Raw genomic sequence first — 27,835 nt, forward strand, 5'->3', positions numbered from 1 at the left:
TAGGAGAGAAGAGGTAAGTGAGAACAAAACAGCACATTTTGTTTTTATAAAGCAGAGAGAGAATGGTAAAATGTTTCAGTTGTTACTCAAAATGAGAAATTTGGGTTAAGAAGATCTTTAGAATATTTTGCTGTAGAATGTAACATAATTCCCCTTTGAAGGACTTTGGTAAAAATTTACATTGTTGTCACTTTTTTAGATGTTTTGAGTTTTTCATTTTCGAATGCATGTCTGAGCTTAAATGGCCCATGAAGCAGTCAGTTATATTCAGATCACACTAGCATTTTGATAATAAAATTACTAGTTGAAGTCAAGATGGGTTTAATATGAACAAGTTATATCAAAGTTATTTTTTGTTCCTTTTAGGATTGGGTGGTTCTATTAGCATATATTTAAAATAATAACAAAAGCAACAACAATACAACTATTACTATTAATTATTATTTTTATATTACCAGTAATTTTTCTATATTCTTTACATGTAATTTGAGCATGCATTTACATGCCTCACAAAAACATTATGAGGCAGACACAAATAATTTATTGTTACATTTTATTTGTCAGGAACAGACAAGGTGATCTAATTTGCTCCAAAGCACATAACCAGTAAAGTCTAGCAAGATTAGAATTCAGACTATCTAGCCCTTGAGGTGGCACTATTAGTTAACTCTACAATGCTACAAAATTGCCAAGCATTAGCAGTATAGTGTATTTTAAGTATTTATCTTAGTTTCTAAAGGGCACAGATATCAGTTTAAAGACAGGTTCCAGTCTGGGTGTTAGAAAGCTACTTTGCATTTGATTCCGTTGATTGAGTTAATATAAGCATTTACTGAGCATCTGGTTGTTTAAGAGAATATCACGGACATTTCAGGAGAGACAAAGATGAATAAAACATGGTTCCACCTTTGAGGAGCTTAAAATCCAGATATTCACTGTCTTTACCAATCTCTTGAATGAAGCCAAGAGGCAGATTAAACTGGCAAAGGATTTAAAATAATTCAAATTCAAAAAACTCTGAATAGTTTCACTTATATTCTGAAATTACTAAGTGTTGCAGGGATAAATGTATTTTGCATCATATTCAAAACCAAGTGCAAAGATACATGACTGAAAATCTGTTTTTGTAGCAGCTTTTTTATCTAGAGGTTTTAGATTAACCTCAGGACTAAAGTGCTGTTCAAATTTTTGATGTGCTCTTAGTTATTGTAATAAAACTAACACACCAGAATGAGCATTCCTTTTTGTTTTTGTTTTTCCTAGAAGCTCTATACTGGTCAGCCATCTCAGCAGTATTCTTTTCATCTCAGGCTGTAACATTTTAAAAGGAGCATTGAAAAATGCAACTGGGATACATGGAAAAGGATAACTAAACCAAGTCATGTGAAGAATGGCTGAAGGCATTGAGGATGTTTAGCCTGGACAAGGAAGATTCAGAGAGTATACGGGATCAGATTCCAAAATACTTGAAGGGTTGTCATGTGGGGAAGGAGTCAACTTCTGAGCTGCTCCAAAAGGTAAAACTAGCACAAATGACCCAAAGTCAGACGGAGGTTATCTCAGGTTAGCAAAAGAAAGTTTGAATGCTGAGTTATTAAAAAATGGATTACGTTACCATGTGAGATAGAGGAAGGGCTTCGAGAGAAGATGTGAGGACAACTTGGGGTGGGCTGCTGAACTGCATCACATTGAAAGCATCTTCCAAAATCAAAGTTCCATGATTTATGATTTATGATTCCATAACAGAAGTAATTCCCTAAACGTTTGTAACACACACACAGTAAAATCATATTTTCCCGAAATATGTGAAATTTGGGGGATTGTAATTAACATATGAGGAGCAATTAGAAGTACAAGAAGCAGTGATATTTAGGTCATGACAAGAGAAGAAATACGTGGCCTTTGTGCACGGAAAGCCCAAGAACAATGGGCATAGGCCCTGGGAATCCACTCCACGGGAAACAGAGGACTGTTTTGATATAAAAAAGTGAACAGAGAAAGAATACAAGGTTAACACTGGATGCAACTTTAAATCCTTCAGCACAGTGCCTAGCAGCCATAAAAAAGCAAACAGAAGTCTGCAAACCCTTTCCAGAGGCGATGAATAGAAACAGAACAAATCACTCTCGCCTAGATAAATGCTACATCCCCGTAATGCTTTGCTGACCACAGACCTCCTCTGCAAAGGGCATTAAAGCCATCGGGAAGGGGAAGAAAAGGCACCCAGAATAACGGCAAAAAATTCTGGTGCATAGCTCTCGAGCTAATTTACACAAAACAAGTTAATGTAATTGGCAAATGGATACTTAGAGATGGAATATTTAAAGAAAATCCCTCTACAAGAGGCCAAGGAGACAGTGAAAGAGACTGCTCTAGGCTTGTTGAATACAGGAAAAAAATGAAGAGAAAAGATTGACGTTGTAATCCAAACAGAGCTCCGTGGAGAGGCAAGAAGAATTAAGAGAACAGGTCTTTGCCCAGACGATGAAAGACCCAGCTAAAATCCTAGCCACATCATGCAATTTATTAAAAGTTGTTTCTTCCCCCGTAACCAAACAGCTTCCACTAGTCTCTAGCGTTCTTTCTGACTTACTTCATTAACATTTCCTTCTTTTTCTGGAGCAGTCAGGGCCCCAGGGAATCTTTCTTTTTCCCCACCTCACCCCCACCAATGGGGCATTGAATGAGAGCCAGGGTGTTGTCTGTGAAAAGAGAAATTGCAAAACCACAAATTGCAGAAAATGGTTACTGCCAAAAATCGAAAGGAACACACGATATCACCATGCCTCTTAAAAAGCAATTGCGCATTTTACAGGCCTCTAGATAATTCAGGTTTGTTTGGCAACTTTCTCACCCATACCACCCAGAAGATAATTCTCTTCCACCAGAGGCAGTGGTCCTAAAGAATATGAGAAGTTGAAAAGAAACAAAAGAATGTGGGCACAAGTCTTTCCAGAGCACTGACCTGGCCCAATAGTGTTCTATTTTCTTCTATTGTGTGGTATTAATTTGAAAGCCCAAAGCTTGCCACCAGAATCCCAAGGACTCCCACTAAAACAGGGAGGGTCTCCAATAATTTAATAAGATTATTGGTAATACAAAGCATTTTTAGATGGTAGAATTTTCCCAAAACATTATGTTATGTGATTATCACAACAACCCTTTGAAGAGGTCAGGAAAAATGTCTTCCTTCCTCTTTCCTTCCCTAAAAAGATACTTTGAAACTGAAGGGTTAAGTAACATACTCCAAATCATACTACTGAAGGAGTGAACTGGGACTTAGCCATTAAGAGTTAGCGTTTTGATTTTTGCTCCTGAGTTCCTTCCACCGCCCAGCCTTATTCCTCTATGGGGGCATATTTTCCTGACTTGGCTGAGGCTGTCCTCCATCCGTGGGTTGGGATTTTATGTGTTGCATATACATTTGCAGGACCTTCACTTGGAAAGTCTCCTGTCAATCACTATAGATGTAAGCCTTGTCTGAATGGAACGTTGATTAGGTCGTTTTCCATTTGCATTGGTTGAATAATACAATCATCATGAGGACAAAATGTCAACTCCAGAGGGGCTGATTCCACGTAGCTGCCAAAAGGAACCCAGGTCAAGACTGCCTGGTGATTTTAATGTGTTTCTGTGACTCCGTGGGTCAGACCAACCTTTCCCCAGTTGCTCAGAGATTGCTTGGGGAGCCGGGTAGACCCATTTTGTCTGGATTGTGTATAATTCCAGTGCAAGCTTCCTTCTTCTCAAAATATTTACTAATGAAACATACAGGGTCACTAAGCACCCTGTATCATTCTAAAAAAAAAAATATGAAAAGAAAGCAAACAATCACAAGTTGAGACCTCTAAGGTAAAATAGCCACTTTCCACCCTCTTTTTTTATTTTTATTTTTTTCAGTCTGAAAGATAAAGGGCACTTTCAACTGAAATTTTGATGAAGAGATCCTAGGGTAACACGTAGGTGTTTAAATTTACGTATAGTGACTTAAAATGCTGCCTTAAATTGCCCTTCATCAAATTTTCACGATTAATATACACCAAGTATCTTTCGGTATCTAACATTAACTCATTTAAAATACTAGTAAAACCTAAATAGGCAGTAACAGTACAATAAAGAGCTGCCAAATATGAATATGCAAGAGAGTAAACATAGGCAATTTCCCCTGAACAGCTTTCTGTGTTCAAAAGAAAGAATACAGTCAAAAGTTAACATTTGTACAAACAATACACTCATGATAGCACATGAAAAGGAGACTACTCATAAAATCTAACATGACTTTCTTGGTAAAAGCTGCTTAAAACATTCATAGCATGCAGGTGTCTTGATAATGCAATAAAGACTAAAGCAAGATAATACAGAGATTGACATTTAAAAAAATTTCAGTGAATGCGTAATATGTTGACATTAAATCTGAACGTTTTGAGGGTGAATGTCTTTTGTGCTAATGCTTGAATATTTGATGTATAGCAGTGGGATCAATTTATTCTAGAAAGCAAACAAAAAACTATCATCCAGGGAAATCAGTTAAAAACTAAGTTTTTCCTGCAGTTCAGCTGAACACATAATCTTCTCAGGGACTGAATGATTCAAAAGAGAATTTATTAGAACATGTATAAGATACACAATTTAACTGTGCTCTTTGGTTTCTGATAGGTACTAGAATGTCTAATTAAATGCTTCAGTGACTACTGAGATGCATTCTCTGCTGGAAATTCTGTATGAATTAGAAGCTGAGAGTTGATGTAGCCTCCATGAGTTGATGTAGCCTCCATGAGGGTACATGACTCAACCATCTACCTTAGAGTTGTTGATTACTTGCTTAGTGACAAGCAACTTACACATTTTGAGGTAGCTTTGAACAGCTAGGGTCTTTATATTACAGCTAAATCTACCTCCTGCTTGTGGACATTGGATATTATTAAATTACTCCAGAGACATATGAAACTTTTTTTTTCTTTTGTTAAAATTATTCTTACCTTCATTTCATTAAAAAAAGAAAAAAAAATCACCCTAATTCCAAAGGCAAAACTCAGGAACTCCCAGTTCAGATCTGCTATAATTTTATTTGGTCTTTCAGAATAGAGGGGATTTGTAATTTAGGTATAGATACTGGAAGTACTAAGAATAAAGAAACATAATACAGAGGAGATTAGTTCTGGAGAGAATACTGGTTTACGGAGTGGCCATAACGCAGTACACACAGGAAGGAATTATTAAGGTTACTACCATGCTGTTAAACAAGAAACAGTCTGTGACTACACGGTGAGGAGCAAATGGAAAAAGAATAATAAATTAGTCATTTAAGAGAACTGAATATTTAAATGCTTAGTGTCACATGGTCATAATATATAAATGAACATTGCCTATTTTTTTATTCCTCACTTTTATCTAGCTTTAGATGCAATATTGTCACAACCACAATTAGGCTGCATCTGCTTCCAAAATGGTTTCTGAAATGCTCCATGGTGTTATACAAATCAATAGTATGAAATGTTAGATTGGCTGTGTGTGTTGAGCCAGACTTTAAAAATGCAGCAATGTGAGATGGGAGCCTTAAAGATTAGGAGGCTTAGGAATTACAGCTGAGAAGTAGATACCATTTCAAGGAGGAAACGTACTTACATTTTGCTGCAAGTAAAATGCCTGTCTTTAAACAGTAGCCTCTGAAACAAAGAAAGAAAAAAAGAATATTAAAAAATTATACAGCAATTAATTCAAAATGAAAAAGGAGTCACATTTGAAGCCACTGACTGAAAAAAAAAAAAAAGAGAGAGAGAAGCCTAGCCTACAGAAGAATATATATTTATGGGGAGACTTTTCTTGGGGATACAGGAGGCTGTAGCCCAGAAAGAAAACATTTATGCTAGCTGCTGTATCTCATCACATGCTCTGCTCCCTGCTCCTGAATATCCTAGAATTTCAAGACTACTTGACGCTTGCTTTGTCTCCCAGGTCCAATCTTGGAGACAGAAAACATGGTAAGTCTGGCTGGCTCATTCAATGGCTTAGACGCTCATCACTCTCTTGCTTCTGGTTCACACTGACATTGTACCTTGTTCTTGTTGGCCAAGTTCTGACACATTGTTCCTTTAAATGAAACTTCTCCTAAAGATATGGTTTTCTCAATTCATACTTATTAGGATAAATGGACAGTTTTCTTTTCCAAGAAATAGAAAGCTTTTGTGGGAGATGCAAGGAGGGGGATTGAAACCAAAGCCAAGTTTCTCTTTATTCAAGATGTTGGTGAAAGGGGAGGGACAAATAGACTGTGCCTATGCTTGGAAGGCCAATTGTGCAGGCAATTTGTTCAGTGTGGCAGCCCACCAGACAATTCAGCTTGCTTCCAAATCCATAATTTATTGAACCTATTGTGGTTATATTGAAAGGGGTACTTTTTAGTGCAGTAGGTTTAATAGGAAATGGCAGGAAAGTCCCTATGATTGATATGAACTATTTGCATTCTGAGATTCAAGTGATTCCAGATCATCTCTAAGAGTAAGCCCTCAAATTGTGGTGTCCTCAGACCTACAGAAAGATCTTTCCACACCACCCACAGTGATCTGGATAGGTCAGATTAGTTACTTCAGTGGACCAATGTTTTTCCAAGCTCTGCCATTTCTTAATAATAGTGTGATTTGGGCAAATTGGCTCAATGCTCTAAAATTGATAGAAATATTACTAGTGGCTATTTCAAAGAATTGCCATAAGGGTTAAATAAAATTATATATATAAAATAGTTAGATAAAGTCCTCCTCATGTCAATGTGCTCCAGAAGCAAGAAAATGATGAAAGTCTTAAGCCATTGAACTAGCCAACCAGACTTACCATATTTCCTCTCTCCAGCACTCTCTCCAGCACTACCTGGTGTTATTACTGTTGTTGTTATTATTATCAGCAGACCAAGTTGTAAAACCAAATTAATAATATATGATAAATCCATGAAATGGGAGCTGGGAAGGTAGCTATGGAGGTCTCGCTTGGGTATCCATTTATGACAGTCAAAGCTGCACCCTTGTCCCAAATTCCTCTTCCAGATTGTTTTTCTCCAATTTTCATTCCTCCAACTACTCAATATCTCCAGTCAACATCCTTATTAAAAAATCCCTACCTGTTTTAGCAAGCCACCTAATTCCTCATTTACTATCTGTGAAGATGGTTAGGAGGGGGGCTTATTGATCGACAAATTGTTAAATTATTAAATTTCTGGACCCACAAATAATACAGATAATTCCTCTTTATACAGGTAAGAGGTTGATACATTTTTATTGGACTGAATTTCTCAGACAGATTCTATAGTTTGACCCAACAAGGTCTCACATGTGTCACTAACTGGAAGAAGTTATTATTATTAGTTGTTAGTTATTATTCTATAGTTTCGGAGCCAACAAGATCTCACATGTGGCACTAACTGGAACGCTGTTCTGATCACAGCCTGACACACATTTCCTCCCACCCCTTGCCCTTCCAAACAAAAACAGTGCACTGAAAATTCTTCTGAAATTGTGTACCCTTCAGCTCCTTTGAAGAACTTGTTGCTAGGAAACAAATTTGGAACATTCTCACCTACTGAGAAAAGTTTTTACCGCTGCCTCACATAATGGGTTCTTCTTTGGCCACAAAAGTATTAACAAAGAAAATTATCTGTCTATTACTTGACAGATTCATTGGACAAGAACTCTTCATTTGGGCAACATTCTCACAGCAATATCATTGATTACTTTGAAAACTATTCAGGGATGTCCTTGAGACTACATTATGTATCTATTCAATTCAATGTTACTGATCATTTTTCTTGAGGTACAAAATAAATCAAGCAGTTAAGCATACTGTGGCAGTGTGCTTTTTCAGACCAGAGAGTTACATAAAAAGACACCTCTGCTTTTTTAAAGCTTATTTCCACAACAGACAAAGAAAAACCTGAATTCTTAAAGGAGAAAGAGAGGCCTTCAAAGTATTAACTCCTTCACTGAATGCTTATGGAGTGCCTACTATGTGCAAGGCACTGTGCTGGGCCCTAATAACACATCCCCTCCCCTCGTGATTAACCTCTGTCTGGCTGGAGAGACAACTGGACAGTTTAGAGGGATTGCATCACAATGTAACACAAAGTTACAACAGTGGTCAGTGAGGAGGGAAGGTGAAATTGGGTAATCAATCCAGACAGAAAAGTCAAGGAAGTCTAATTTGGGGAAGCATTGAAATAGCATCTGGTAAAAAATTCATATTTAATAATAATAACAGTTACTATGGAGTGCTTAATGCATCAAGAACCTCCTAATGTACTGAGTAGTTTATTCCTCACAGTAACCCTAGGGAGATATTATTCTTACCCTACAGCAGGACATAAGAAGGCAGATGGCGAGTGTGGAGCAGACCAAGCAAGGGAACATCACTGAGTGCAAGACCCTGGGCAGGAGGAACTGGCTCATTTGAGGGACCACCATTTGTATTATTTGCATATACTTTGGCGGAGTCCATTCTCCCACCACACAAGGGTCTTTAAGAGATCATAAATGGGGATCTTCTTATGTGGCTCTTAGAAGACTTTAGCTAGGGAAGCCTAGTCTCTCTGCTCCCACCTCAGGGGAGATGTGAGGTACATCCTGGCTCTGCCCTGTGCTATGCCCACCTCAGAAGATCTGCATGGCCAGCAGGTTATCCTCGGATCATGGTAGGACATGTGCCTGATTCAGTAGCAAGGTTCATACAGAACAGACTTTGCCCGAAGCCCTTGGGACACATTCTTTGGTCCCTTTGCTGAAATCCACTTTCATACGAACTGTGCTGAACACTGAGGATACATCTCTGTCTGTGATCTCTTCTAAGAACATCTTATCTTTAAACCAAGTGCTCAACTAGGGGATTCTCCATACCATTCATTGATCTCAACTTCTCACCCTGGTTCTTGTAGTTGATCCCATCATGTTGTCATCTGTAACCTACAATTGATACTCATTAGAAAATAAGATCACTTAGATTTCTGAGTGTTCTATGCTGATTAGGATATCTGGTTTGAGTTGTCAGTTATTTAAAATGTTTATGGCTTATAAAAAGTTGCATCAATGCAAGTATAATTGTATAATGTAACCTATGGAGTAAAATCTCCTATATACCTATTCCTCTTTATGATACACAATAATCTAGTTCCTATATGTTCAAGATTATGAATTTTGAGATGAGGTGGCTACTACCCTCTTATTCTGAATTTTGAATTAATTCTATCTTATGTTAATTTTACTTATTTGCTTAATGCTATGGTAGGACTACCTATTCTCTATCCCACTTATTCTCAGGAGTATAGGTAACCACTTAAATTACCTGTGAAATTAATTTAAGAATGAAGGTTTTATTTAAGATAGAATATGCCAATTATCAGGTATTAATAATAATTTATGAATAGTGTATCTCCTCTTTGCTTTGATCAAGTGTTCTTTAAAAGCCAAGACTATGTGATGAAGGCATAGCGATGTGATGTCAAGAGTTGTAGGGGTTCTGCCCATGGCCCCCACTCTGGGGACAGAAGCAATATCAGAGGGCCAGGAGTTCAAGTCTCGATTCTTCCACCAACCTCCAGTGTGACCTCTGGCCAGTTATTTAATCTCTCTAAGTCTCGAGACTTTCATCTACAAAATAGAAGTAAGAGTAGCACTGTACTTCTCCTAATATTGTTGTGTTTATTGGAGGATAATACATATAAGGCATTTGGAAGAGAACTGGCCCAATCCTAGTGCTTACTGTGTGACAGTTATGTTGTCTTCATTAAGTCCAAACTGAAAACTTATTGTACAAAGAACTGTACCACCCATTGGATTAAAATATTCTGTACTAGTTCCTTAAATGGTTATAATCGGGGGACATGACCTCTTTTTTCTCTGTGGGTTCTGATTTGACCCCACAATGAACTCAACTTCAAAAAGTGGTATCAGATTGTTTTTCATGACTTCTTTTTTTTTTTTTTTTTTTTTTTTGAGACGGAGTCTCACTCTGTCACCCAGGCTGGAGTGCAGTGGCGCGATCTCGGCTCACTGCAAGCTCCGCCTCCCGGGTTCACGCCATTCTCCCGCCTCAGCCTCCGAGTAGCTGGGACTACAGGCGCCCGCCACCGCGCCCGGCTAGTTTTTTGTATTTTTAGTAGAGACGGGGTTTCACCGTGTTAGCCAGGATGGTCTCGATCTCCTGACCTCGTGATCCGCCCGTCTCGGCCTCCCAAAGTGCTGGGATTACAGGCTTGAGCCACCGCGCCCGGCCATGACTTCTAATAATTTTGCTCACAGTAGCTTTTTAATCCCTTGGCCTCACTCATATTTTACTAATTTTATAAACACTGCCAATGGCTTCTCCTACGGTATTGGAATTTGCTGTTTTTTGTTTTTCCTAGCCTTGACTCTGTGCCTTTGCTGAGGCCTTGGTGAACCATTCCACTGACTTAGCATGTTTATTTATAAATGACTCCTTGTGTTTTGATTTCTTTATAACTTTTTTAACAGTTACAAATATTTTTAATTTAAATAAGCAATTTTCATTATCAAACATTTAGAAAATATTAAAAAACCCACTCAAATGAAATAAAAGAATTCAGAACTGCACAGATTTATTTTGAAGCACACAAAGGAGTGAACGCTTTGCCCAACATCCCCATTTTCCAGAAGTAATTCTATCAACAGCACGTGAGGGTATCCTTCTAAATATTTTTATGCTTATGAAAGCATGCATATATAAACCTTTATCCATACATATGTATGTCATGAAAATTTTTACAACAAAAACAAGGTCGTGCTAGATAATTTTCTATAAGTTATGCTAGATAATTTTCTATAATATGCTTTTATTCTCTTAATGATATTTTTGTGGACACTGATTCCAAGTCAGTATATAGAGATCTTATTCTTTTTAGTGGCTAAGTAGGAATCATTTATGGACATGTCCTAACTAATCCTATATTCACAGATATTCAGGTTGTTAGTAATTTTTTGCAATTACAGTGGGCTTGTAATGACCAAGCATTTTGAACATTTGCTTTTAGATGTGTGGTCTTATACTGTAAGTTCTTAGAATTGCAAGTATTTTATAATAGGGTAGATGCAGCTTAATATTAGATGGGTTGTGCAAATCACTCTTCAAAAAGGTTGAAACTATTCATCCTCTACCAACAAGAAGATGTGTCCTCCATATGTATTTTTCACTTAGCATGTATAATTTCCATTTCTTTGAGTTTTTCTTCTCTGTGTGCTAATCTTCCACCTGAACTTCAAGACACCTTATTCAGTTTTCAGCAATGTTTTTGAGTTTCAAGAACTCTCTTTTTCTCGGATCATTCCTTTGTAATAATTCCCCTAGTCTACCTAGGAATTTGCATTATTTTCTTTTAGTGTCCTTTTTCTTTCTTTCTTTAAGACTACCTCACAGAGAGCCACTTGTTCTGATTGTGTTGTTCTTTCCTCCTTCAAACTGCTGAGTCATCTTCAATGCCTTGTGCATTTTTTCTCCTCACTGTTACTTGTCTGCAAACATCCAGATCTTTCTAACCCATTACAGGGAAATGAGTCCTCAGCACACGTGTAGACAGGTTTTTGGGGTAGTAGTGGGTCTGCAAGTTGTGAGAGGCAAAGGAGCAATATTTTCCTGGTGAACAGGCTAGTAGGCTAGGACCCCTCAACTGAGGGTGCGGGGGAGGCCTCCAAGTTCTCAGGATCCTCCAGACAAGTGCAGAGTGTGGCAAGTCTCTTCGTGTTACACAAAAAGAGTATCTTTTGGGCTCCTCCCCAGCCATAAATCTAAAGCAAGCAGTCCTGCTGAGAACAACCTCTAGGCCAGTGCTCCTGGGACCTGGATCACCTGGGACCTTGCTAAAAAGCAGATTCTGGTTTGGAAGGTCTTGGGTGGGGACTGGAATTCTGCATTTCTTACAAGTTTCCAGATAGGGCAGTAGGCTCAATGGCGTGGGCCCCTCGGACTGAAGAGAAAAAGAGCCTGTGTTCCCTGTTTCCTGGGAGGCAGGCATCTTCCCAGGCTTCAGTGCCCTCACATTCCCCAGCTCTGTAAATGATAGTGTCCAAAAGCTGCCAATCACTGGCTGAATCTGCCCACCACCTCCAAAACCTGCAAGCCAGGGTGTCGGGGAATCCTTCTGCACTGCCAACAAATGTTGGCCGAGCTTTTCCCATCTACAGATAACTATATTTGAAATCGCTTTGTCACCCCTGCAGAGAGCTGGGAAAGAGTTTCTTCAGGTAAAGTTCATCCATGTTTCCAACCACTTCAAATTATATTTGGACTTCTGTATATCTTGATTGCTAAAAGAATATTTGAATTTTATTTTTAACCATTTAAAATTGTTCTTGATATAGACTTATATCTGGCTACCACTGAACTTCTTAACAAAAGTGTTAATTTCTTGTACATAATATAAGCTTCTGTTTGATTCTAATGTTTATTGACATTTAATTTTCCTTATACATTTTCATAATTTGGTCACCTTTCATCTACTTCAGACCTTTCATCAATAGGCATATATACAAGCAGATGTATAAATATGGCGTATATTTATATATTTGATATAGTTTTGATGTGTACCCCGCTAAAATCTCATGTTTAAACATAATCTCCAATGGTGCAGATGGAGCCTGGTGGGAGGTGACTGGATCATGGAAGTGGATTTCTCACGAATGGTTTAGTACCATCTCTTGGTACTGTCCTCACAATAGTGAGTTCTCATGAGATCTGGTCATTTAAAAGTGTGTGGCATCTTCATGTTCTCCCTCTCTCTTGCTCCTGCTCTGGCCATGTGACCTGGCTGCTTCCCCCTTCACCTACTGCCATGATTCTGAGTTTCCTTAGGTCTCTCCAGAAGCCGAGCAGATGCCAACATCATAATCCTGTGCAGCCTGCAGAACCGTGAGCCAATTAAACCTCTTTTCTTTATAAATTACCCAGTCTCAGGTATTTATTTCCTTCCTTCCCTCCTTCCTTCCTTCCTTCCTCCCTCTTCCCTTTTCCTTTCCCCTTTCCTCCTTTCCTTTCCTTTCCTTTCCTTTCTTTTCCTTTCCTTTCCTTTCCTCCCTTCCTCTTTCTTTCTTTCTTTTTCAATAGAGTCTCTGTCACCCAGGCTGAATTGCAGTGGTGTAATCACAGCTCACTGCAGCCTCGACCTCCCTGGTCTCAGGTGATTCTCCCACCTCAGCCTCATGATTAGCTGGGACTACAGACACGCCCCACCACACTCAGCTAATTTTTGTATTTTTTTTATAAAGATGGGGCTTTGCCATCTTGCCCAGGCTGGTCTTGAACTCCTATGCTCAAGCCATCTGCCTGCCAAGTTGGCCTCCCAAAGTGCTAAAATTATAGGTGTGAGGCACCACGCTCAGCAGGTATTTCTTTATAATAATGGGAGACTGGACTAACACAATATTTAAATGTGTTTTGTTTTTGTTCTCATTGTATTAACATAGCTTCAGGGCTAATGTTTTATTATTTTATTATCTGCATTAATTAATTCAATATTTATGAATATCTCTTTTTCCAGGTATTGTATTAAGCATGAGAGTGATCAATAAGTGATGAGCTCCACCTTTGAGGGGCTTGCATTTCATTTGGGAGTACCTTGTTGAACGCTTTCAAGCTTACACAGTTTTTCCATAGATCATCTCATGTAATTCTCATATCACCTTCGGAAGACAGAGAATAAATTTATTAGCACATTAAGTTACTGGGAGAAACAAGAATCAGTGAGATTGAATGATCATCTCCAAATCATGCTACAAGTGATTTGAACTAGAATACAGATTTTCTGACTTCAATGTTACTGCCTTTTAAGGTCATTTTGGATTTGAGCTTAATATTAAAAAGCCAAGGGTCTCCTAATACCTTTAATGAAACTGCTCTGACAGTTTGTGCTGGTTTCAGTAGCCACCATTGGGGCAGAAAATGACCCCAAATAACTCACAATTGAGTTGTGGTCTTTAGTTGTGGTCTTCTTAAAAAACAAAACACACAACAACAGCAACAAATTCAAACTGACTCCCAAAACAATAAAAAAGATTTCCATGCCCATGCCAGATTGAGAAGCCAGACCAAGCATCAACCCTTATCTTCAGGATAAAGACATTAAGAAATTTACTTAAACATGGCACTCTCAGAAAGCATGTCAATATCATAGACTATATTCTATCTTGAATATTAAAATATTTTATCAAAACAATGATATTGGCTGGCCTTGGTGGCTCATGCCTGTAATTCCAGCACTTTGGGAGGCCAAGGCGGGTTGATCACCTGAGGTCAGGAGTTTGAGACTAGCCTGGCCAACATAGTGAACTTCAGCCCAGGTGACAGAGTGAGACTCTCTATCAAAACAAAAAGCAAAAAAAACAAAACAAAACCAACAACAAAACCAACAACAAAAAACACAACTACTCTTTTTGTTTTTTGAGACTGAGTCTCGCTCCGTTGCCCAGGCTGGAGTGCAGTGGCGCTATCTTGGCTCACCGCAAGCTCCACCTCCTGGGTTCCCGCCATTCTCCTGCCTCAGCCTCCCGAGTAGCTGGGACTACAGGTGCCCACCACCATGCCTGGCTAGTTTTTTGTATTTTTAGTAGAGTCAGGGTTTCACTGTGTTAGCCAGGATGGTCTCTATCTCCTGACCTTGTGATCCGCCCGCCTCGGCCTCCCAGAGTGCTGGGATTACAGGCGTGAGCCACCGCGCCTGGCCAGGCACCTACTCTTTAACATATGTGAATTATTAATAGCAATGAACTAGATTGTCCTTTGTCCAATGTATTTATTTATCAAATATTTATCAGATATTTAAAATGTGTTCCAGGTATTGGATGTAAAACGCTGATAAAAACATGGTGATTATTTTATTATTGAGGCATTGTAGTCAGTCTATTGTATATGAGACCTATTAGAAAATGACTCTGCAATTATAGGGATGTATGAAAAGTACTGTAATAGAGCTACACCTGGGGTATCTATAGGAGCAAAGAAAACTCTTCCTAAATCAGATTAAGGCAAAATTTTCCAAAAAAAGATGATAATAGGTTTGTGGAAAAAAAATAAGTTAAATGTTCAAGTAAGTTTGGGAAACACTGGATCAAAGATAAATATATCTTTTTATGGCAGTCTTTTTCCAGAACTTGTAATATTCTGATATTGGTTATGAATTCCAGGGAGAGGGACCGTCACAAATTTATGTGATGAAAGTACCCTTTACTTCAAGGGTATTTGAGAGACACACATATTGAAGGATGGCTCCAGTGATACACAGACGCTCTCCCAGAGCAGTGATGCTCATGTCGGAGCTGAGATTTCAAGATGATTAGGTGCTGGGCAAGAGGAAGAGGTGGAAAAGATTATTCTTTGCTGAAAACAGCATGTGTGAAGTCCCCGAGACAGGGCGTGTGCTAAAGTAACACAAAGTAGCTCAAAAAAGTTAGACTAAAGAATTCCACATGGAAGAGTGAAAAGAGATGGGACAGAGACCAGCAAGAGTTAGATCACCTCAGCCAGGTAAAGGGTTGAACATTATTCTGAAAGCCAAGAAAGGTATTTAAAAGTTGCCAAAATAGGGAAGAAGTATGAATGGATTTATACAGCATGGATTTTAGAAAGGTCAAGTTGGAGAAACGAATAGTCAGAAGGAGTTATTTAATTAACCCAGATATCCGTGTTGAGGGACTGAACCAGAGGAGTAATATAAGGGAGGGAAGAGGGGAGGGAGGGAGGGGGAGAGAGAGAGAAAGAAGGGGCTAAGGAGAAACAGGTTATAGGACCAGGTGATCTATTGGATATGGGCAGGGGATTAGGTGACGCCTGGAGAATGGGGTCGGTGATATGACTAGCCACAGAAATGATCGATATGAAAGAAGATTTTGTTGGAATCTAATGACTCACTAGGAGGTAGCATACAGGTGAAAAAGGATGAAGTTCTAAGCTATAGCTGTGGCCAAAGTAGTGTTAGACATGTTGAATTTGCGGAGCCATTGGGACATGTAACTGTTGAGATACTAGCAAGTAAATCTATTAGAGATAATAGTGCTAGAAATCTAGAAGTCACATAATTATTCTTCAGGGAATGCAGACATCATTTTAAAGTTCTATACCCAAAACCCCTTAATGGGGGAAAGACAAGTATAAATTATTTTAAAACATAGTATGGTGAAAAAAATTACTATTCAAAAGCTAAACTGACTAGCTTCTTTTGCCTTTGAAGGGGAGATGGACTTACTCATATCAGTGGGAAAATAAATTTCTATATTGGTTTCTCAACCTTAGTACTATGGACATTTGGGGCCTGATTGATTCTGTGTTGTGGAGGCTGCTCTGTGCATTGTACGATATTTGGCGGTGTCCATGGCCTCTACCTGCCACATGCCAGTATTATCCTCTTCGTCATTTGTGACAACAAAAATGTCACAAAACATTGTCAAATGTTGCTGGAGGGGCACAATTGCTGGGCCCTTCCTCTCCAATTAAGAACCACTGCTCTATGCATTCCGTTCAACATAATGCGGTGGAATTTTGAAGAACTCTGCTAACACTTTGGAGTCACGAAAAGGTGAAACCATGAGGAAATGGTCTTTGACTCAGCAAATGCAAAGTTGGTCTAGACCTTGAATCGGTGGTCTAGGAGCCAAATGCTGCTACAGAAGACAGTGAGAGGGATGAAATTCCTAAAGTCAGCTAGGGGGAGTTTGTTGAGCAGTAGAGAGGTGAGACCTCTGGAGAAGGGAGGGCAGTGTGAAATTTTTGCTGGCTGGGAGGATGGAGGGAGGGCCTTTAATGACAGGGATGCTTAGTATTCAATCCTCAGTTATTTACTGTTCTTTAGAGTAAGATTTCTCCCTTGTTCTAAAGTCCTGATGTGGTTGAGAGAACGTTATCTCCCAGGATTTTGCAGAGATTTTAAGTGTGGGGTTTAAGCTTATAAGCTTTGACCGCACCACTGTCATCTTCGCTTTCTTTTTATATTTTCCTTTTTCTTCCTTTTATTTCACATCCTACAACAGAAGCTTTCCTTCTTTGAGGATAATTTATTTGACTAGAATCCCCAGTAGGCTTAATTACCCCGTGGGATGCTGAATTTGAGGTGTAGGAGGCCAGAAAGGCCCTTTAGGCTGATCTGGGCAGAGTTTCACCTAAAGAGTGGCATCATTAACAATGTGGGGTCCTCTACCTGAGGCTTTGCTTTACAGATGGGTAAACTGAGGCACAGAGGAGTGTGCTTTGTTTAAAAAGTAGAAATTAGGTCTTTTGCCTCCCATTTTTGTGCTTTTTCTAGCAGAGCATGTCATCTATGGAAATCACCCTTCTCTGATGAACTGACATCAACATTTAGAAAGGTCTTTGATTTCTGCACTAGCCACTTCAATGTCATAACCCTGCTAGAATGCAAAAGCAGAATAAGAGCTGTTTGACTAAAGACTCTCTCCAATGAGGCCTTGAAGTTCCATTTGTATTCAAATCTTTTCTACATGATATCATTATGATCTGACTCTGAATATTTTCAACTTCCAAACATTTCAAATTTCCAACTCCAAGTCGTCAGCTGACAATACAGACTCACAGAAATCCTTCGTGTCTCATAGGTTACTGTCCAAATGTTATAATTAAATAATAAACTTCTAAGGATTAGTTATTCCAATATCAAAGCAGTAGTTTTTGGTAAGGAATAAAGGATCTGCTTTCAAAACTGCTGTGGATAATATGAAAGCTGATCCATGGCCAGTGTTTACCTATTTAGCTATCAATTTTAATAGAACATTTTCTTTGAGGTCACTTACAGATTATGAAGTCTACATACATAAAAGTTGAGGGGAAAAAAAAGGCCACACTGAAGTTCTTTCTCACAAAAGGTAACCTCAATTGATGCTACTCTAAAACCCTTCTAACAGGAGAGTACATGGTTTGAATTCCTTATGAATCGGAGCATGAACTCAGGCAACTGTTGACTCATCTTTTTATCCTCCATGGTGTCTAGCATATTCAACACACCGTGGCTATTCAATAGAGTGCAGTGAGGTGAGTGAACCTCTAGGCTTCTCCAGCAACACAATTCTGTCTGCCCAGCAGCCTCCCACCCATGCTGCCTCTGGCACCAATACCTGTGCCCGGGACCAGGTACATAATTTGTGGGGCTCAGTGAAAAAATGGTGCCCCATGTTATAAACTTATTAAGAATTTCAAGACAGTGACAGCAGAGCATTAAACTGAGCACAGAGTCCTGTGTGGCTTCACTGAGTGCAAGCCCATGGAGCTGGCCCTATCTGTACCCAACTAGTTTTACAACCTTCTGCTTCTTTCATCCACATGAATCGCACCTCCTCTGCCAAGTGAAAAACCTATGCTTGGGCTATCCTGAGCTCCTTCTTTCCTGTTTCAATCAGATACTTTCTTCTTGGGCCCATGCCCCTCCATCTTCCTGTTCTTGTCCCTTTCATTGTGTTTTCTGGACCCCTATTCTGAGTTGAGAAAAATCACCTCTGTCTCAGCCTTCTCTGTGTGTCTGCTCACCTTATTGGTAACGGGCTTTCTCATACAATAACCCTGTAGGGTAGGTACTATTCTCATCCCAATTTACAGATGAGGAAACTGGGTGTGGTGAAGGGCAGACAGAGAGGTTAAATACAATGCCCAAAGTCACAGCTGGTACGTGATAGATTCAGGAGCTGGACTCAGGCAGTGTGGTGCTCTCATACCTAACCACGGTGCTCTGCTGCTACAGGGTCATCCCCAGTCAGGGCTAAAGTGTACAGCGTCCTTGTACAGAGCCCAACTTACTTAGCCACATAAGGTGACTCTATACCAGAGGCAGGAGTTTGGAGATGAGGATGATAGATAACCATAAGTGAACATAAGCATCATGCAGGAAATCCTCAGAGATATTGGAAAAGTGGGTGGATTTCCTCCAGTTATGTGGATGGGGACTTAACTTATTTAACTTGGTTATGAAAGGAAAGCCTTACAAAAGGCTAGAGGCCTTGGGGCACTTGGGTTATACATATCAATACACATTGCTATACATCCTTATTTTTAATAGCTGCATATTATTTGTTTGCATGTTAGCCCATTTTTTCTCATAGAGGACAACAACAGGAGATAATGGAAACCATTAGGAGAAATAGACTAAAATGGGCTGAATATGACAAGTGGGTTAAATATTCCAGAGGTGTAAAAGAATGAGGGCTGACTAGTAGCCTTTGGGATTAGTGATGCGACAGGTCAGAGGAAATCTTAGAGAAAGCTATTTTGCAGAGTGGAATGAGTGGAAACCAGATTAGAGAGAATGAGGAGTAAGTGAGAGCTGCAGTTGAAGAAAGAATGAGGTGGGGAGACACTAGCTAACCATGTATGTATGAGGCATATGCATTACCTAATTTGAATCTCCAAATCACCCGTGCAATGGGAAGCATCACCCCATTTTTTAATACATAAAAGATGAAATCTCAGAGACATAACTCTCTCAGGCCACACTCCTGGCTCATCTATTTTCAAAACTTGCTTTTCCTACTCTTTGACAAATTTTGGCTTAGAAAGGCAACAGCCCCTCTGGGAAGCTTTTCTTGATGCCCTCCACCCTCAAATTTCACCATCCCAAACAGAGATCATCACTGTGTATCTTGGATGTACACTTATTAGTGCATATTTGGTTGTTCTAAAAGTTTTCTACTAAAAGAGCTCCACAACAGAGGTGAGTAAAGACACATCCCCAGAGGTTTGAGGATATGCCAAAGAGACCTTCCCACATTTTTGTGAAGTCTGATGTATTCTCTTAATAAATACAGGCTAATTGTGTTTCTGCTCCCAAATACATTCTTGTTTTTGTTAATACTAAAATGTTTTAAATTAATTACCACTGAGGTCACTCAATCCATCTTTTATACCTATATCTGGAGTAAGAGAGACACTAGTTTTAAACCTTCTTCTAGACTACTGTCTTGCTTCCTGGGGCATGAGAATGCACATTTGGGATGTGTGGATATATATTAATAACAAGTCTTCAGGACCGTCCTCCCATCCTTTGCCTCCCTGGGCACAGTACGATCCCTAACATATGAAATGTTTAAGTGAACTGAAGTGAACTCAAAGGGATTTCAGCATCTATTAAATAGCCATGTGCTTATTGCTTTAAGAACAGCTTTTGGGGTAAGAGTTATGTGGACTGAAATCCCAAATTACTTCAGCCTCAATTTCCTTTGTAAACCAGAGATCGTATTAGTCTTCTCCCAAGACTGTTAGACAGTTGAAATGTGTTACTCTATGGGCAGCACTTAGGATGGCACCTGGTACATAGCAAAGCTTTCTTAAATCAGGGGAAAGGTGTAGATAGCTTAAATAAATGGAGAGGGAGAAATGTTTCTCCTGCCTCCTGCCTCCCTCTGTTTTCCTTGAGGTAGAGGCTTCCACACTCCCACACATGAGTGAGAGATGTGAAGTGAGAATGACTGACCCCTCTCTTCACCCTTTTACTTTCTTCTCTGTCCAGGAGGAGATTGTCTTACTAGACTGTGCGAAACCAGACATCCAGTTTGGGCCATGTTTCTATAGTGGGTTGGCTTGCTGGTTACAGCCACTGCTCTTGTGTGCACAGAGACCTGGGTTCCTATGTTGATGCTGCGAGTCAGGGGCCTGCTGTCTTGGGGCCAGCTTTTCTGCCTGTGACGGGATGGTTGAGTCACATTGCTCTGGTGCCAGCTCCAGGCTCTTCAATTCAGAGAAGGGTAGTTAGAAACCCTGGTTTGGCTTCTTTAGTCAAGCTTCCCAGCTGCTCTGTATTTTAAAGTTACTGGATACTCCCTGGCTATCAATAAAGTTGATACTTTGATACCACTTAGAGAAGAAGAGGGGGTGAAGGATTAGCATCTCAATCCCAATAAGTTAGTGTACTGCCTGGAAACGTTAAGAATAAATACAAAGAACTCAGATGTGAGGCTGCTGCTCTTGGTACAGCTGTTGTGAACAGTTTTAGCATGAATGGGCAATGCCAGTCTTAGTTTCTGGCTTGCTTTGGTGGCAATGGCTTGTAGTAAATGTGCTGCTGAGACCAACGTTGTGTTATTTGGACCAAGTAGCAAAAAATCCCCAGCTAAATTCCATGCAAGGTAAAGAGAACTAAAGTGAGTGGTTTGGGCCTTTTGGTACAGTGCTAGGCACTGGAACTACTAGCTCAGCTGATCCAAATTGGGTTCCTTTTTTTTTTTTTTTGTATGGAGTTGCATAGGCTCAAGGAGGACTGCTGAAAGACTAATCTTCTCATTCATGTAACCTGCCCACAGGCTCCTGGGGCTCCCTGCCCAATGGTCTCAAACTGGATTCTTTCATAGAGCTTATTTCTTATCCTGTTGACACTATTCCAAAAGAGAGAAAGAGAGAATCCTCCCTAAATTACTGTATGAAACCGGTATCAACCTAACATCAAAACCAGGAAATAACATAGCAAAAAAAAGAAAACTACAGAACAATATCTCTGATGAACATAAATGCAAAAATCCTCAACAAAATCCTTGTTAACAGAATCCAACAGCATATCAAAATGATAATCTACCATGACCAGGCAGGTTTCATACCAGGGATGCAGGGATGGTTTCACATCTGCAAGTCAATAAATGTGATACACCACACAAACAGAATTAAAAACAAAAAGTACATGACAATATCAATAGACACAGAAAAAGCATTTGACAAAATCCAGCATCCCTTTATGATTAAAACTCTCAGCAAAATCAGCATAGAAGGGACATACCATAAGGTAATAAAAGCCATTTATGACTAACCTACAGCCAATATTATACTGAATGGGGAAACGTTGAAAACATTCCCCCTGAGAACTGGAACAAGACAAGGATGCCCACTATTCAACGTAGTACTGGAATTCCTAGCCAGAGCAATCAGACAAGAGAAAGAAATACAGGGCATCCAAACTGGTAATGAGGGAGTCATACTGTCACTGTTTGCAGATGATACGATCATATACCTAGAAAATCCTAAAGACTCATCCAGAAAGCTCCTAGAACTGGTAAATGAATTCAGAAAAGTTTCAGGATACAAAATTAATGTATACATATCAGTAGCTCTGCTATACACCAAGAGCGACCAAGCTGAGAATCAAATCAATAACTTAACCCCTTTTACAATAGCTGTAAAAAAATTAAAATACTTAGGAATTTACTTAACCAAGGAGGTGAAATACCTCTACAAGGAAAACTACAAAACACTGCAGAAAGAAATCATAGATGACACAAATGGAAACACATCGCATGCTCATGGATGAGTAGAATCAATATTGTGAAAATAACCATACTGCCAAAAGCAATCTACAAATTCAATGCAATTCCCATCAAAATGCTACCATCATTCTTCACAGAACTAGACAAAACAATCCTAAAATTCATATGGAACCAAAAAAGAGCCTGCATAGCCAAAGCAAGACTAAGCAAAAAGAACAAATCTGGAGACATTACATTACCTGAGTTCAAACTATAGTATAAAGTCATAGTCACTAAAATGGCATGGTATTGGTACAAAAAAATAGACATATAGACCAATGGAACAGACTTGAGAACCCAGAAATAAAGCTAAATACTTATGGTCACCTGATCTTTGACAAAGCAAACAAAAACATAAAAGTAGGGAAAGGATACCCTATTCAACAAATGGTGCTAGGATAATTGGCAAGCCACGTGTAGAAGAATGAAACTGGATCCTCATCTCTCACCCTATACAAAAATCAACTCAAGATGGATTAAAGACTAAAATCTAAGACCTGAAACTGTAAAAATTATAGAAGACAACATTGGAAAAACCCTTCTAGACACTGGCGTAGGCATAGACTTCATAATCAAGAACCCAAAATCAAATGCAACAAAAACAAAGACAAATAGATGGGACTTAATTAAGCTAAAAAGCTCCTGCACAATGAAAGAAATAATCAGCAGAGTAAACAGACAGCCCACAGAGTGAGATAAAATCTTTGCAATCTATACATATGACAAAGTACTAATATCCCAAATCTATAAGTGATATGGTTTGGCTCTGTGTCCTCACCCAAATCTCATCTTGAATTGTAATCCCCATAATCACCATATATCATAGGAGGGACCTGATGGGAAGTAATTGAATCAAGGGGGCGGTTTCCCCCATGCTGTTCTTGTGATGGTGAGTTCTCATGAGATCTGATGGGATTATAAGTGTCCGGCATTTCCCTTGCTGGCACTCATTCTCTCTCCTGCCACCCTGTGAAGAGGTGCCTTCCACCACGATGGTAAGTTTCCTGAGTCCTCTGCAGATATGCAGAATTCTGAGTCAATTAAACCTCTTTTCTTTATGAATTAACCTAATCTCAGGTATTTCTTCATAGCAGCATGAGAACGGACTAATACAACAAAGAACTCAAACAAATCAGCAAGAAAAGAACAAACAATCCTATCAAAAAGTGGGCTAAGGACACAAATTGACAATTGTCAAATGAAGATATACAGATGGCCAACAAACATGAAAAAAATGCTTAACATCATGAATTATCAGGGAAATGCAAATCAAAACAACAATGTGATACCACCCCACTTCTGCAAGAATGGCCATAATCAAAACATCAAAAAATAATAGATGTTGACATGGATGTGGTGAAAAGGGAACACATTTACACTGTTTGTGGGAATGTAAACTAGTACAACTAGCATGGGAAACAGTGTAGAGATTCCTTAAAGAACTAAAAGTGAATAAACCATCCTGATCCAGCAATCCCTTTCCTAGGTATCTACCCAGAGGAAGTCATTATACGAAAAAGATACTTGTACACACGTTTATAGCAGCACCATTCACAATTGCAAAAGTATAGAACCAGTTCAAATTCCTGTCAGTCAACAAATGGATAAAGAAAATGTGATACATACATTATCTGTCTGTCTGTCTGTCTATCTATCTATCTATCTATCTATAATATACATACCATGGAATACTACTCAGCCATGAAAAGAATGAAATAATGGCATTTGTAGCAACCTGGACGGAACTGGAGACCATTATTCTAAGTTAAATAACTCAGGAATGGAAAACCAAACATTGTATGTTCTCACTCATAAGTGGGGAGCTAAGCTATGAGGACACGAAGACATAAGAACGATACAATGAACTTTGGGCACTCAGGAGAAAAGGTGGGAGGGGGATGAGGGATAAAAGACTACACATTGGGTACAGTGTACACTGCTTGGCTGACGGGTGCACCAAAATTTCAGAAATCACCACTAAAGAACTTATTCATATAACCAAACACCACCTGTTCCCCAAAAGCCTATTGAAATAATAAAAAAGTTGAGGGAGGTTCCAAGATGGCCGAATAGGAACAGCTCCAGCCTGCAGCTCCCAGTGTGAGCCATGCAGAAGATGGCTGATTTCTGCATTTCCAACTGAAGTACCAGGTTCATCTCGCTGGGGCTTGTCAGACAGTGGGTGCAGCCCACGGAGCAGGGCAGGGCATCACCTCACCCAGGAAGCGCAAGGGGTTGGGGAATTCCCTTTCCTAGCAAAGGGAAGCTGTGACAGACGTTACTTGGAAAATCGGAACACTCCCACCCTAATACTGCACTTTTCCAACAGCCTTAGCAAACGGCACACCAGGAGATTATATCCTGTGCCTGACTCAGAGGTTCCCACGCCCATGGAGCCCCCTCACTGCTAGCACAGCAGTCTGAGATTGAACTGCAAGGCAGCAGCAAGGCTAGGGGAGGGGCGTCTACCATTGATGAGGCTTGAGTAGGTAAACAAAATGGCCAGGAAGCTCGAGCTGGGTGGAGCCCACCGCAGCTCAAGGAGGCCTGCCTGCCTCTGTAGACTCCACCTCTGAGGGCAGGGCATAACTGAACAAAAGGCAGCAGAAACTTCTGCAGACTTAAACGTCCTTGTCTGACAGCTTTGAAGAGAGTAGTGGTTCTCCCAGCACAGAGTTTGAGATCTGAGAACAGAGAGAACGGACAGACTGCCTCCTCAAGTGGGTCCCTGACCCCTGAGTAGCCTAACTGGGAGACACCTCCCAGTAGGGGCTTATTGACACCTCATACAGCTGGGTGCCCCTCTGAGATGAAGCTTCCAGAGGAAGGATCAGGCAGCAACATCTGCCATTCTGCAGTATTTACTGTTCTACAGCGTCCGCTGGTGATACCCAGGCAAACAGGGTCTGGAGTGGACCTCCAGCAAACTCCCAACAGACCTGCAGCTGAGGGCCCTGACTGTTAGAAGGAAAACAAACAAACAGAAAGGACATCCACACCAAAACCCCATCTGTATGTCACCATCATCAAAGACTAAAGGCAGATAAACCCACAAAGATGGGGAGAAACCAGAGCAGAAAAGCTGAAAATTCTAAAAATCAGAGCACCTCTTCTCCTCCAAAGGAATGCAGCTCCTTACCAACAATGGAACAAAGTTGGACGGAGAATGACTTTGACAAGTTGAGAGAAGAAGGCTTCAGACAATCGGTAATAACAAACTTCTCCGAGCTAAAGGAGGATGTTCAAACCCATTGCAAAGAAGCTAAACACCTTGAAAAAAGATTAGACGAATGGCTAACTAGATTAAACAGTGTAGTGAAATCCTTAAATGACCTCATGGAGCTGAAAACCATGACACAAGAACTATGTGATGCATACACAAGCTTCAGTAGCCGATTGGATCAAGTGGAAGAAAGGGTATCAGTGATTGAAGATCAGATGAATGAAATGAAATGAGAAGTTTAGAGAAAAAAGAGTAAAAAGAAACAAACAAAGCCTCCAAGAAATATGGGACTACGTGAAAAGACCAAATCTATGTCTGATTGGTGTACCTGAAAGTGATGGGGAGAATGGAACCAAGTTGGAAAACACTCTTCAGGATATCATCCAGGAGAACTTCCCCAACCTAGCGAGGCAGGCCAACATTCAATTTCAGGAAATACAGAGAATGCCACAAAGATACTCCTTGAGAAGAGCAACTCCAAGACACATAATTGTCAGATTCACCAAAGCTGAAATGAAGGAACAAATGTTAAGGGCAGCCAGAGAGAAAAGTTGGGTTACCCACAAAGGGAAGCCCATCAGACCAACAGTAGATCTCTCAGCAGAAACTCTGCAAGCCAGAAGAGAATAGGGGCCAATATTCAACAGTCTTAAAGAAAAGAATTTTCAACCTAGAATTTCATATCTAGCCAAACAAAGCTTTATAAGTGAAGGAGAAATAAAATCCTTTACAGACAAACAAATGCTGAGAAGTTTTTTCACCACCAGGCCTGCCTTACACGAGCTCCTAAAGGAAGCACTAAACATGAAAAGGAACAACCGGTACCAGCCACTGCAAAAACATGCCAAATTGTAAAGACCATCAATGCTAGGAAGAAACTGCATCAATTAACGAGCAAAATAACCAGCTAATATCATAATGACAGGATCAAATTCACACATAACAATATTAACCTTAAATGTAAATGGGCTAAATGCCCCAGTTAAAAGACACAGACTGGCAAATTGGATAGAGTCAAGACCCATCAGTGTGCTGTATTCAGGAGACCCATCTCACGTGCAGAGACACACATATGCTCAAAATAAAGGGATGGAGGAAGATCTACCAAGCAAATGGAAAACAAACAAACAAAAAAAGCAGGGATTGCAATTCTAGTCTCTGACGAAACAGACTTTAAACCAACAAAGATCAAAAGAGACAAAGAAGGCCATCACATAATGGTAAAGGGATCAATGTGATGAGAAGAGCTAACTATCCTAAATATATATGCACCCATACAGGAGCACCCAGATTCATAAAGCAAGTCCTTAGAGACCTACAAAGAGACTTAGACTCCTACACAATAATAATGGGAGACTTTAAAACCCACTGTCAACATTAGACAGATCAGTGAGACTGAAAGTTAACAAGGATATCCAGGAATTGAACTCAACTCTGTACCAAGAGGACCTACTAGACATCTACAGAACTCTCCACCCCAAATCAACAGAATATACATTCTTCTCAGTACCACATCACACTTATTCCAAAATTGACCACATAGTTGGAAGTAAAGCACTCCTCAGCAAATGTAAAAGAACAGAAATTATAACAAGACTGTCTCTCAGACAATAGTGCAATCAAACTAGAACTCAGGATTAAGAAACTCACTGAAAGCTGTTCAACTACATGGAAACTGAACAACCTGCTCCTGAATGACTACTGGGTACACATAATGAAATGAAGGCAGAAATGAAGATGCTCTTTGAAATCAATGAGAACAAAGATACAATGTACCAGAATCTCTGGGACACATTTAAACCAGTGTGTAGAGGGAAATTTATAGCACTAAATGCCCACAAGAGAAAGTAGGAAAGATCTAAAATTGACACCCTAACATCACAATTAAAAGAACTAGGGAAGCAAGAGCAAATACATTCAAAAACTAGCAGAAGGCAAGAAATAACTTAATGTCAGAGCAGAACTGAAGGAGATAGAGACACAAAAAACCCTTCAAAATATCAGTGAATCAGGGAGCTGGTTTTTTGAAAAGATCAATAAAATTGATAGACTGCTAGCAAGATTAATAAAGAAGAAAAGAGAGAAGAATCAAATAGACGCAATAAAAAATGATAAAGGGGATATCACCACTGATCCCACAGAAATACAAACTACCATCAGAGAATACTATCAACACCTCTACGCAAATAAACTAGAAAATCTAGAAGAAATGGATAAATTCCTAGACACATACACCCTCCCAAGACTAAACCAGGAAGAAGTTGAATCCCTGAATAGACCAATAACAGGTCCTGAAATTGATGCAATAATTAATAGCCTACCAACCAAAAAAATTCCAGGACCAGATGGA

The 27,835-nt window shown here is 39.6% G+C and overlaps 1 protein-coding gene across 1 annotated transcript in view; it reads right to left on the minus strand.

Annotated features, from left to right (window-relative positions):
- ANKFN1 (ankyrin repeat and fibronectin type III domain containing 1) overlaps nt 1–27,835 on the minus strand; it is a 318,382-nt gene that overhangs the window by 237,324 nt on the left and 53,223 nt on the right. Inside the window, exon 2 of the mRNA XM_025362682.1 lies at nt 5,626–5,666. Coding sequence (XP_025218467.1) covers nt 5,626–5,666 — 41 coding nt within the window. The remainder of the gene's footprint in view (nt 1–5,625; nt 5,667–27,835) is intronic.

Source organism: Theropithecus gelada, chromosome 16 (assembly GCF_003255815.1).
Source record: "Theropithecus gelada isolate Dixy chromosome 16, Tgel_1.0, whole genome shotgun sequence".
Classification (NCBI taxonomy): domain Eukaryota; kingdom Metazoa; phylum Chordata; class Mammalia; order Primates; family Cercopithecidae; genus Theropithecus; species Theropithecus gelada.